This window comes from Myzus persicae, unplaced genomic scaffold, assembly GCF_001856785.1.
Source record: "Myzus persicae strain clone G006 unplaced genomic scaffold, MPER_G0061.0, whole genome shotgun sequence".
NCBI lineage: Eukaryota > Metazoa > Arthropoda > Insecta > Hemiptera > Aphididae > Myzus > Myzus persicae.
In genome coordinates this window covers 786,690-799,318 of record NW_019104078.1, presented here as the reverse complement: position 1 = coordinate 799,318, position 12,629 = coordinate 786,690, and the positions used below count along the sequence as shown (strand labels likewise).

Sequence of the window (12,629 nt, the reverse complement as noted above, 5' to 3'; positions counted from 1 at the left end):
TAAAAAGACTATATTCATGTTAATGAACAAAATACTATCGAATACTTTATTATATTTATGTGTAAGTGTTTTTTGCCTAATGTTGTTTTAATAATTTTTTTTATTTTTCAATACTTCTATTAGAGTTACCTTATATTATTATGTTATAAATGATAAATAAACATTAATTAAAAATTATTATTATTATTATTATTATTATTTTATTACATTTTAAGCTTCATTACACCGAAAATGTTTTTAATAAATAATATAAATTTCCTGTCGGTTTACCTCGTTATTTATGAAGTTGTTATAATTATTACAATTTATTTCCTATTTGTTGAGTACTTTATAGGATTTTGATGAGTAACAAACATATTTTTAAACTTACTGTCTTAATAGTGAATAGCAAAATAGAAAAAAATAAAACAAAATATAAACATAGTCTTGTTTGTACTTTTTTTTTAACAGTAATATTAATTTATAAATGGCTGTTATATTATTGATAATGTTCCTGGTGTATTTTATGTAAAAGAATAAAAGTTAAACAGAAGATAGGATATTATATTTTATGTTAGAAATTGATGTTTATGCATATTAAATTATGATTGTTTGGCATTTTAATTTTGGATAGAGGTGCAGAGCTGAATAAGTTTATAATGAAACATAACTAATGTACATAGAAGTTATGAATGCTATTATTAAATATTATTTAAGTTGTTAATGTATTAATTGTTTTAATTGAAGTGAAATATTTAAATAAAAAATATTAATTTTATTGATTTAGAAAATGTGGTAAATAATTATATTACTTTTATAATACACGACATCAGATGCACTTGGAGCATGCACCAGTGTAAACTTTGAAAAGTATGCATGACACATAAATATTCTAAAAATATTGGCCACACCTCTTGGGGAGCAAATTCATCATCCCTCAAAATGATATATAAATCCCTTATAGTTTCAAAACTCAAATATGGTTCCTTCTTATTCATCAATGCAAAACCCTTAAATCCAAAAAAGATCGAAACTACATAACTCCCGCCTAAGATTATCTTTCGGATCATTTTGATAGAGTCCAATCCCAAGCTTACTCAATGTGTCCCATATTCCACTTATATGCCTATTGCTTAGTAAGAAAAAATAATGTGATGTTTTTATCTGCTGGGCAAGGCCAGAACAACCTTTCTATCCATCGAGGTATTTATTTTATTTTTCTCTGTACACGATTAAATTGTAATTATTTCAATTCAAAATATTTTCATTGGTTTTGAACTATTTAGAGGTATTTGAAATTTTATCATTGGGTTAAAAAGCTTATCAATTTAATACAAATTTCCTCATAAGTTGTTTTAATAAAGTTAAAAAAATTAAAGATACATAGACTCTATTTTATTTTATAAGCATTTAAAGTTAACAATTTTAGATAATTCATCAAAATCTCGAAAATTTGCAAACTATTTTGTGGTTATAAATTTATAAAATGTTCAGTTTTTATAGCTGAGATTTGAAAATTTAAAACAAAGTTATATATAAGTAGTTCAAATTTGGACAAACTTAAATATGTAAACCAAGAATAATGATTTTAGATGTATTGTAATAAATCAAAAATATTATTCCTGTGCACTTGAAACTTTTAAAGTATATATTATTATATTTTATACCTACAATGCCATTTTCAAATGCAAATGTTTTGACAAAATTAATTCAACATACTGTATTACTAATTGTAAAATAAATTGCTGAATTAGCAATAATATTAAGTATACTTGGGTTAGATTAGTTGTTTTTGCTCAAAATAATTTTAAATTGCCCACCTGATTATAAATTTGCTAAGTTTAAATTTTTACAAAATTCACCAAAACTACTAAAATTTGCAAATTATTTTACAGCTAAAAATTCATAAAAATGTTTAGTTAAACATTTATTGAATTTTATTGAAGTTTAGTGAATGGCAAAAAGATTTTTTAAGAGCAATTACTACGATTATCTCGATTACTCTCTTTGCTGCACCACTTATTATGAGCATGTCTTAAATTTATTTTAATCTTAAACATGACCTACTCAAAAATTATTATACTTGTTTAATACACAAACAAATATTTAATATATAATTTATATGTATATACATAAATCAATAATTATTGGTAATACATTAAGGTTTAACATTTGTTATACATTGAGTAAAATAATTATTAATTAAATACACTTATACTGTTAAATGTATACATGGCTTAAGTTCTAAAACTTTTCAAGCTACAGAGAAAATAGTTTATAATGAGCTTCATGTGAAAAGTCATAAAAGTTGAATGTTAATAAACTTTTTTTTATAGATTTGTATTTGATTGATATTATATAAAAATATTTGTACAATGTATAATTTGAACTATTTTATTTTATTTAATTTACAATGATATTGTTTCATAATATTATTTTAAAAATATTTATACATTTAGTTTGATTTGTATTGTTATTTAAACTATACAGAGTAACTCATTACTCATATATACTTTTCAATATTAAAACATGATTATGAAAATTAATAAAATAAATATTTATAAATCTTTTCCACTGTGATTATTGCACATATAATATGATGTTATTAAGAATTAAAAATTGTTATAAATTAAATAAAACAAATATAAGAAACTCTAAAATTAAACATTATAAAATAAAGATACTAACAACTCTTAACTAAATGTCTAAATGTGATGTAGTCAATGATAAAATATGAAACAAAACAAATTTCTCCTAGGTCAGAATCTATTTAATAAATTTATGATATTTTGTTTAGACATAGGAAAATATGATATAAAATATATAAATGTAAAGGTTGATTTTCATCAATAAAAATAATAATAATAATAATAATAAAAATAAGACTAGACTTTATTAGGCTTGAAGACCATAGCATATTGCAATTCATTGTGTGCTACTGAGTCCAAAGCCTCGTTATTTGAGCGATTTTCTTCGGTAGAGTTTTTTTTATTTATAGTACCATAACCGTAATGGGAATCGTCAGCTTTCCGAGCAGGCATCATTATAGTATCTGCTTTTATGATAGATTTGTGCTTTGTGGTTAAAGCAATGGGGTGAATTTGTCTATACCCAGGTGCTGTTTTAGATATGAAACCAAAATGCTGTAGATGGTCATAATGTTCACCACCATCATCAGATATTATATTATTACTAGCATAAGGTTTTTCACAATGATTTGAATCATTTAGACCCATTGTCCTCCAGGCATCATTTCTTACTTGGACATCTTCATATGCTGCATCTGGTGATGCTGTTTCTTTAGTTTCGTTGTAAGGGTCGTTCATGAAAGGAGTAGGTAGCTTCTTGGAAAAAATTGCCTTTGGTTTTGGTTTTAGAGGTGGTGGTGGTGGAGATTTAGTTGGAGGTACTAATAATGTTGGTAAAGGCATAAGAGGTTTGATTGAACAAGAAAAGCTATTAAAGTCATTATCCAAAATTAATGGAGTAGTGCTAGTGGGCGATGGTGGTAAGGGGCTTCGAGAACGGGCCATCATAGACAAAGCCGCTCGGAACTGATTATCACCACACATGATAGATGTTGCATCACCTCCGCCATTCAATAGTTTTTTCATACTTTTCATTTTTGATGAGATGCATCGAAATATCTCCTGTTGGTTTGAATGTTCCAAATGGAATACACCTTCACCACTGGCACATTTGCGACCAGCTTCAAATGTAAATCTACCAGCTCTATATCCATATCTTCGAATAAATCTATATGGCCATGTTAGAAGTAGTGTATCATTTTCATCAGATTCTCGTAATTGTAGAGCAACAGGAGTAATGACTAATGTATAAGGTTGTTCTTTTAAACCGCAACGTTCACTGGCATCTGATGAAATTAATTTAACACTAAAAACACCAGCTGAAAAAAAAATGGTTTGGACATTAACTGCTGAGTAAGGTAATGGTAATAATAATATTAACTAAGGCTAGATTTATATTCATTAGCAAAGTTTGGAACATGATGTAATTGCTTATTTATTTGGCTTAACTTCTAGCAAAGTGCTTATTTCAATAGCGTTTTTTTTAATATTTGGTTTGGAACCAGAGTTCTAAATCAAAAAATTTCAAACATTTTTTTTAGCAGTTCAGTTAAGAATTATTTGTTTTACTTGGAATCAAATTTATTCCATCACATATTTAAGAGCAAATGGTTCTATTCAACACTGTGTTGATATATACAAATAAAAGGTTTTTTTTCAATTTATAGTGAAAACAAAAAGTGCTATTATCGAATAGCTATCGGAAAATAATAAGTGAATACAATCATACAATAATTGTTGTGCACCTCAATAGCATTGTTGTTATTTTTAGAGTACTTCATATATGGTAAGCCCACAATATAGTAAAACATAGAAAAAGCTTATAATGAAAATCAATGGTTATAATATTAGTTAATAATATATTTTCATTCATATTAACAATATTCTGCATGGGTACCTAAATAAATGATTTTTATTTTTTGGGTAAGCCAAATCTTAATTTCAAGTACAAATTAATTTATTTGGAATCAATATATTATATTGAAGGAACATTTTTTTCCAAACTAGAAATTTTAAAGTTATTTAATATTTTAACTATTTAAAAAACAAAACATTTTTTTTTTTGCAATACCTAAAACTAAATTGATGGAGTGGAACATTTTCGATTTATTGACAACAAAAACTTAAAAATCAATTATTACATTATATTCTTTAATTCCAAGCCCACACACAGATAAAAATTAATCGCTCAGGCAAAAGCTAATGGTTATTTAGTCTTAGAAAAATATAATCATCACAGGATCAAATACTCAGCATTTTATAATATATAAGAGAAAAATCATGAAAGTTTACAGAACATATTTTAACTAAAAGTTATATACATATAACATGATTTTGTGCTATATTTTTAAAATGTAAGATCTATCGACAACAGTGGACAAATATTTTATCTCTAAGAGTTATACGTTTTTTTTACTCATTCTCAAAGTTAAATATTATAATGGACATTATATGGAGATTATAATAAATAATAATTACTTGAACTCTAATCCTTACTTACAAGTTTATTGAAAATTTAAGAATTTACTATTATACTATAATATTAACATGAAACACATATGATCACATATTTCACAAAATGGGACATTGCACCGTCGCCATTTCGCAGTTTCGCCGTAGTCGAAAAATTGAGTGTAAACTCAAATAACTTTAAATTCATGCTGTATAATGGTAGGTATATGTTATATTATTATTGATATTAATGAATTTTACTTATTTATCTTATCTATATTTTCTAAAATTATGAATTTGACGAAATATACTATTAATTTACTATAATTTTTAACCATTATTATTATTATATATTCTTAAATTATGAATATGTATCTAAAAAATATATTATTATTATGATATTTTTTTAAATTATGAATATGACTAAAATATTTAAAGGCCTTAGGGTGAAGTTAATGTTATTTAAGTTTATACACAATTTTTCAACCACAACGAAACGCCTCGCGGCAAAATGGCCACAGCAAATTGTCCTACATCCCATATTTCACTATTAACTTATATTACATCAAAATCATATCCATAATAGTTACAGAACAATTTTTTTAATTAGCTTACCATCTCCAGACGAACAATATAAATCATTATCTTCTTCTATTGTTTGCCTTGAAACATTATCCCTAAACGCCACAGCTTGCAAAGCACATATCCAGTCAGTCATTTCTTGTTCAGAGTTTGCAGCAAAATGATGAACACCGGTTTTCGTCCAAACCTAAATCATAGTTAAGCAAATAACCATATTGATCAATATGAATTATATATTATATACTAAAAGTTTACCATATTTAGAATTTCTCCCTAAAAAATAATTCAAGTAATACCATACTAAAACCATATAAAATATAATTTTTCATACATAGGCTTATGTAAATATAGTTAAATAATGTATGTGTATAAAATGGTTTGAAATTATATTTATTGAATTTAAGAGGTTGCCATATCTGCATGATGTGGCTTTATCTTACAAAAGTTCAACATACCAGATTTGTGTTAAGTTGAACCAATTTTTGGTATTTTAAACTAATGTGAATAGTTCTGACTTTAAGGTAAGGACATTTTTTGTGTTCTTAGTCATATGGAAAAGATTTTGACACAATGTTTTAATTTATAAGCTTGTTATGAGCATTTTTATATATTAATATTTTACATACTCATAACTTTAAAATTAAAATATTAACAAAAATCCAGTGAGAGAATACAGATTATGTTCATACTGTTAAGTTCCATAAAAGGCTAATTCACTCTAATTCTAACAACACAAAATTGGCTCTGTTATACTCTGGCATACTCTAAATGCATAGTAACTATAAAAATAAATAAATAAAATACTTGAATACCAAAAGATTATACTGAAAAGATATTTGTGACTTAATAACTCTTAATTGTGCATTAAACATTCAATTGAATAAATGTTTAAATTAATTGGTAATTGTTAATTAACCCTAACATAAAGTTATCTTAATATCCCAAAAATTATAAATATTGGTAATTACTCTATTAATATACTATAATTTCTGTATTGCAATGATACAATAGCTGAGCTTAGACATATCATATTTCTTATTAAAAATTGTATCTACATTAAAAACAAATTGTTCTTCAACTTTGTAATCCATAATGTAATGTACTAATTCATAACTAGTATAATAACTTAAATGAAAAAATGAAAAATAATATGGTAAAGCTACTAACTAAATTATAAGTATTCAATTGTGTATTTAATGGTATTCAGTAAGTTAAAGGCATTTTTAACTTAATAACTCTCAACTGTGCATAACAATCAATTATCAATACTTAAATAAATCGATAATTATTAATTAACTCTTACATAGAGTAATCTTAATATCCCAATTATTATAATTATTAATAATTACTCTATTAACCTTTACTATAAATTCTAGATTACAATGATACAGTAGCTTTAGACATAAAAGTTTCCTATAAAAAATGTATCTACATTTCAAAAAAAACTGCTATGCAACTTTGTAATCTATAATTTAATACATTAATTCATAACTATTATTTAACATTTAAATTAAATACCAAAACATAATATAGTAAATCTGTTAACAAAATAATATCAGTATTTAACTATGTAATTATCCACAAAAGTAATAGGTGGTGTAACACACTCAATACCCATGGCTATTTAAACAACTTTTATTCTTTCTAGGGCTTTGTTTAATGTTTAAGCTACAAAATAAATAGTACCAACAAATGATAACCCACGAGAATGAAGCATGAAGAAATTTAGATAACCAGTTAAATAAAACAACCATTATCAGTAATGTAACTCTTAATTGCAGACTAATATTAAAGATCAATCGTAATGGTTGATAATATTAATTTTTATTCTAAGGAGTGTATTTTTACTTTTACTTATACAAAAACTAAACCTATAAATGTCTATAGTTAAGAATTTGATTTTAAATTTAGTGATGTAATGATTTTATTTAATATTCTAATGTAAGCCTATTATAATTTATTATAAAAGTCTATAAAAATTAAAAATATAATAAAGAATATAAACTTATTTTTAGATTCTGAGAGGAGCGATGAATGTATTGATTTTACAATGATTTGTGTTTTAATATTAACTTATTTATTTATTTATTTTTTGTGTCTGTCATCACGGTTTCTCGCAGTAAAAGTGCTTTGATTTACTTCAACTTCAACTTTTCTGGTAGGAAAGTGAATCTAGTTGGTGCATTCAGGAGTTCAAAATTTTTATTAATGTTTTAACTTAGAATTTTGACAAAATTTGTAAAAATCACGAAAATTAGCAAATTATTTTGAGTTAGAAATTCATAAAAATGTTTCTTTTTATTCTAAGATTTAAATATTTAATCCAAAATTCATTATAAGTTTGTCTACCTTTATCCATATAAATTTTTTTACCAGAAAGCCAAATTAAACTTTTATGAGTGTTTGAAGTTGACATTTTTACATCATTGAATATTCACTAAATTTCTCATGTAGCAATTTTTTTATTTAGTTGTTATTCAAAAACGAATTAATGTAGACACTTGAAATTTACATATTGAAAATGATTTTGCAGTTAATATTTGTATTTATTATTTTGTTGTAATTTGGTTCCAACACGGCCCAATTTTACATAGGTACATTTAATATTTTTCCAGCATCACTGATAATTTAAGAATGTTATTAATTTAACTTACTGGTTACCATAATAATAAGTAATAACAATATAAAATATCCTTGACTGACATTCTGTCTCTGCTCAGAATCGTTTTTTCGTATACAATGATTTGATCAAAATCCATTTGTTCAAAGATATTAAAATGTTTTTGTGAAACACAACTAGGTACTAGGGTATAAATAGATACTTAACAGTACGAGTTTTTATGAATTTATTATTTTTCACTGAAAATTTTTTTTTTAAAGAGGGGGGGGGCTAGTTTAGGTTTGATGTCCATTTTATTTGTGGCACACCTCATACCGAATTTCTGAGCACATCTATGAGATATATATTAGATGAAACCAATTCATAATATTCATATTTCTTAGAATATAAAAGATGAAAAAGAAATATCAAACTAATTCTGACTAAAATCATCAAGAAATGGTTAAGTTTAAGTGTTTTAAATTTTAATTAACAAGGTCTACACCAGTAATATCATATATATTATAGTACAGTATAAATGCATTTGTCAATTTAATATAATAGTTAGTATAAGTAATGAAACAACTATTAATCTTTGTTGTGTATCTATAACATTTTTAGTTTATATAAAGATCCCAACATTTTATTTCTAAATAAATAATATGAGGGAGTTCTAAATATAAGAATAGTACCTATTATGAAATAATCATAATAAAAATTGATAACAAAGTAATAACAAGTTCTCTATTAACATAATTACAATTTTTATTGAGTTTAATGAGTGCTTAGTAACACATACAATAGTCATTAAAAGATTATTTTAAACAATTTATGATACTAATTTTGTCTTAATTAATGGAAGTGGTTAGACTAAAAAAGTATTTAATTATCTATGTATTTATTGGTACCTACTAGGTGCATCATTGAAATATTATTTCAAACAATTTATGAAAGCAACTAACTTTTAGCTTTCAAATTTTTCTGAACTAATAGAAATTGTTAAATATAAATACATTTTTGGCAAAGTTAAACGATAAGCGATTACTATGTTAAATTATAAAATCATGTGAATAAATTACTTTGCCAAATGAAAAATTCATTGAATCAGGAATTACAGGCATATCTATAAATGTATTTAATTGAATACTACATGTACTAAGATGTAGATTTAAAAAAAATATAGGTACATTTTATAGTTAACACATGTTTATATAAATGAAAAGCACATACTATAATTTTTTTCATATAATAAACCAGATACTTTTTCTTACTCTGGTTAACCACTCTACCCATATATTGCTATACTATAGTAAATACATTTATTATTTATTGTACCAATATTAAAATTTCAATATTTCTCTAACAATAAAATGCAATATATATACAATATATACATAGGTCTATACTATATAGTATTTGACATATTTGACTAGTTTTTTTATTTATACTTAGTTCAATTTTAATATTCGTAATCAAATATATATATTATGGAATTAATTTGAAATTATTTTTATTTAATTTGTTTTAATTTAAAAATGTATTGCATGCTCCATAATATGAAACGTTTTGAGCTATACGCTGGTTATCGCCTACTATATCATACATTAAAATTTGATAAATAAATAAATAAATATTTATTATTTTCAAAAATATCTAAATTTAAACCATAAGCTTTTAAATATTAAGTTATTTTGAAGTTTAAATATTATAATTTATAGTGAATTGTGAATACATGATGGATTCAAACATAACTTAGTTACTCATGACTTATAATTACACTTTTAAATGTTTATTAATTAAATACATATTAAGAAATATTAAATGACTTACCGCGAACACATTAGGTTGATGTTTTTGTGCATCTTGTGTAATTTTTACACAGCTTTCTAGGGGTATTATTGAGGCAATATTTGAAGTTTTTTGATCGTCGATACCATCAAATACTTCAAGACGATCTATACCATGTTTACTCCATTTGAATAATCTACAATAACGTTTCTGCCAAGATTTCTGAAAGATAAATTTTAAATAAGAGATATTCACAACTACCTGTGGAATTTATAAGTAATAGCTTTTGGTATGGGTGGGTATTGCTTAGTTTATAATAAAATCAAAACGTTTTTAAGTTGTAAGTAAATAATTATTTTCATAATTTTATTAACATAATTTTTAATAACTTAATAGGCCGGGCACAACTGACATCTTAATACATTGTGAAAATTGTTAAGAATCGACCGATAATAAAGGATTATATTATTATTATCATGGAGGTAGAAAAATTGACTAATTATTACCTTGAGCTGGGATAGTACTCCGTGGGGCGGAAAGCAGAGATATCCTTCTTTGAACGGTTCGTCCGATCTCGCCATTTGTCCAGATCGTCGTCGGAGCACAGCAGCACAGACAGGAATAAAGCAGTCACCAATAGTAATAATAATATTATGGTCGTCACTCCGGTCACCACGACAGTACCTGCCAGCCTACGAATGAATGGTTTTCCAGACTCTGGGAGACATTCCTCCGCGGTAAAGTCAATAAAGCGCAGTGAAAATCCACGACAAAATGCAAATATTTATAAGATAATATACGTAGACTATCGTTATTGTTGTTGTTGTTGTTGTCGTCGACGGTGATGTTGTCGGGCAGCTGGCAACCTTATCAAACCATGTGCCCCGAGCCCGTAGACGGTTGTACGCGCGTTTTCGGTGGTAAGTGGTACAGTTGTAGGTACCAACCAGGCTACAACACCGATCTGATCGTACTGTGGTACGGACTTGAGATGCGACTACGCCGAGTACAAACTGTCCACTCAGCGGGTAGTGGACAGTGGTAGTCGGTAATCGGTATGATACACTGGTGTCTGGTAGAGGACACTGGACGGACGTCTGAGCCCCGCGGTACTGCCGTGATGCGCGGTTGTAGCAATAGCACTACGGAGTACGGACTGTAGTCGTGTTCTAATCAGTGGTACAACCGCGGTGGCGCGGTCGTCGTCGCTAGCTGATTAGAGCCGCCGGTATCTGCGGCGGCGGCGACGGCGGTAGTGGTAAATACGTTTTAATGTCGGTGAGAGGGAGGGAAGATTGCGACGTACGATAGATTCTCCGTGTAAAAACTTCGCCGAGTTTTGAGAGGGGCTCAGACGCGAATCCGATTTTGTTGTTCTCGAATATTGTTGCGTTCCTGTTTTTCGGGCAACGTTCGGCACTGTCTGTGGCGGATGTCCATAACATTATTGTTACACAGACATAGGTACAGCTGAGCCTTGACCGCGCTCGCCGACAACCACGATCCGGAACTCCTAGCCCGCGACGGCGGTACGACGGACGCGTTACCACTTATCGCCAATATTGGGACCTACGACGTGTCGTCTCGACGACATCCACTTACGTTGGCGTATTTGTACATAATAAATTACGTCGAGTACTAAAAAAATTGTACAGCAATTAAAGAAACTAGTACCAACTACCAACCCGACACCCCGTACTTGTTTCTACGTTAGGTAGTTTATGATACTATTTAGTTTTATCGCAGTACAATAGGTTTTATTGATTTGTACTTTCAATTCCTAAATATTTTGTCAATCATGTGCTATTAATTGTTAGATATTTGGAGGAGGGGGGAAACTATGGTCCTGGGGAGTTTTTAATTCTCCCAGTATGTTTTCAAGTGCCCCCCCTCCCCAACGATCTCTCTCGCAGTAATAATAATTGTTGGTTGAACCACTGACTATATGAATATATTATTTATTAATATATTATGTATTTATTTATTTATTTATTTTATTATCTATTATTTCATATAGTCTGCGGTTGAACGTTCAAGTGCGTGTATAAATATTTATATTTTACGACAAGTCAACAACTATATTATAATATTATAGCAGTACAGCTATCCTAATTAGTAATTACTAGGCTATATAAGACATAGACACATAGATATGCCTCCTGCAAACTAATTAGGTAGGTATGCGATATTATTACATTTGGGCATCGGTGGCACACACGTTTTTGTTGGTTATAACTTATAAGTTACCTATAGCAATTATTTTTGTCAGTGCAGTTTTTCGGCTCGCGTTAAGTAGATGTTTCAATACCTACCTAGTGCCTAAGTATCTATAGCTATAATATTATGTTAAGGTAATAAGGTAATATATCTCATATTCACATCCGCGTGATGGTTACGTAACGTAATGCTTTATACTACGACGACGTTTTTCTTAAGTAGGACGCGACAGAGTGTATACGTATATATATTATATATTTAATATACATTACACTGTTACATTATAGGTAAACGGTAAACGTAACAACTCGCAATCTTGTATAAGAGGATATCCGTCTCGAGTGGTTCCTCGACCTCCCCGTACGATCATCACTCGTCAGACGCCAGAATAATATACTCGTAATTTGTGTTATAATATTAGGCGG

General features: G+C 27.5%; 1 protein-coding gene across 1 annotated transcript; it reads right to left on the bottom strand.

Moving 5' to 3' along the window:
• Positions 1-2,769: 2,769 nt before the first annotated feature.
• Positions 2,770-11,449, bottom strand: LOC111038412 (docking protein 2). The gene is made up of 4 exons (XM_022321492.1): positions 10,494-11,449; positions 10,030-10,209; positions 5,634-5,787; positions 2,770-3,886 (listed from the first exon to the last, which is right to left on the bottom strand). Exons 1-4 carry the CDS (start codon positions 10,566-10,568, stop codon positions 2,865-2,867), a joined length of 1,431 nt encoding a protein of 476 aa, XP_022177184.1. The 5' UTR covers positions 10,569-11,449; the 3' UTR covers positions 2,770-2,864.
• Between the last annotated feature and the right edge of the window lie 1,180 nt (positions 11,450-12,629).

What these genes read in the sequence shown, in the direction of transcription:
- LOC111038412 (XM_022321492.1), bottom strand. Translation starts at nt 10,568, where the DNA reads ATGGCGAGATCGGACGAACCGTTCAAAGAAGGATATCTCTGCTTTCCG. An exon ending in ATCAACCTAATGTGTTCGCG is followed by an intron (nt 5,788 to 10,029) that starts GTAAGTCATTTA and finishes ACTATGATTTAG; the next exon opens with GTTTGGACGAAAACCGGTGT. An exon ending in ATATTGTTCGTCTGGAGATG is followed by an intron (nt 3,887 to 5,633) that starts GTAAGCTAATTA and finishes TTTTTTTTTCAG; the next exon opens with CTGGTGTTTTTAGTGTTAAA.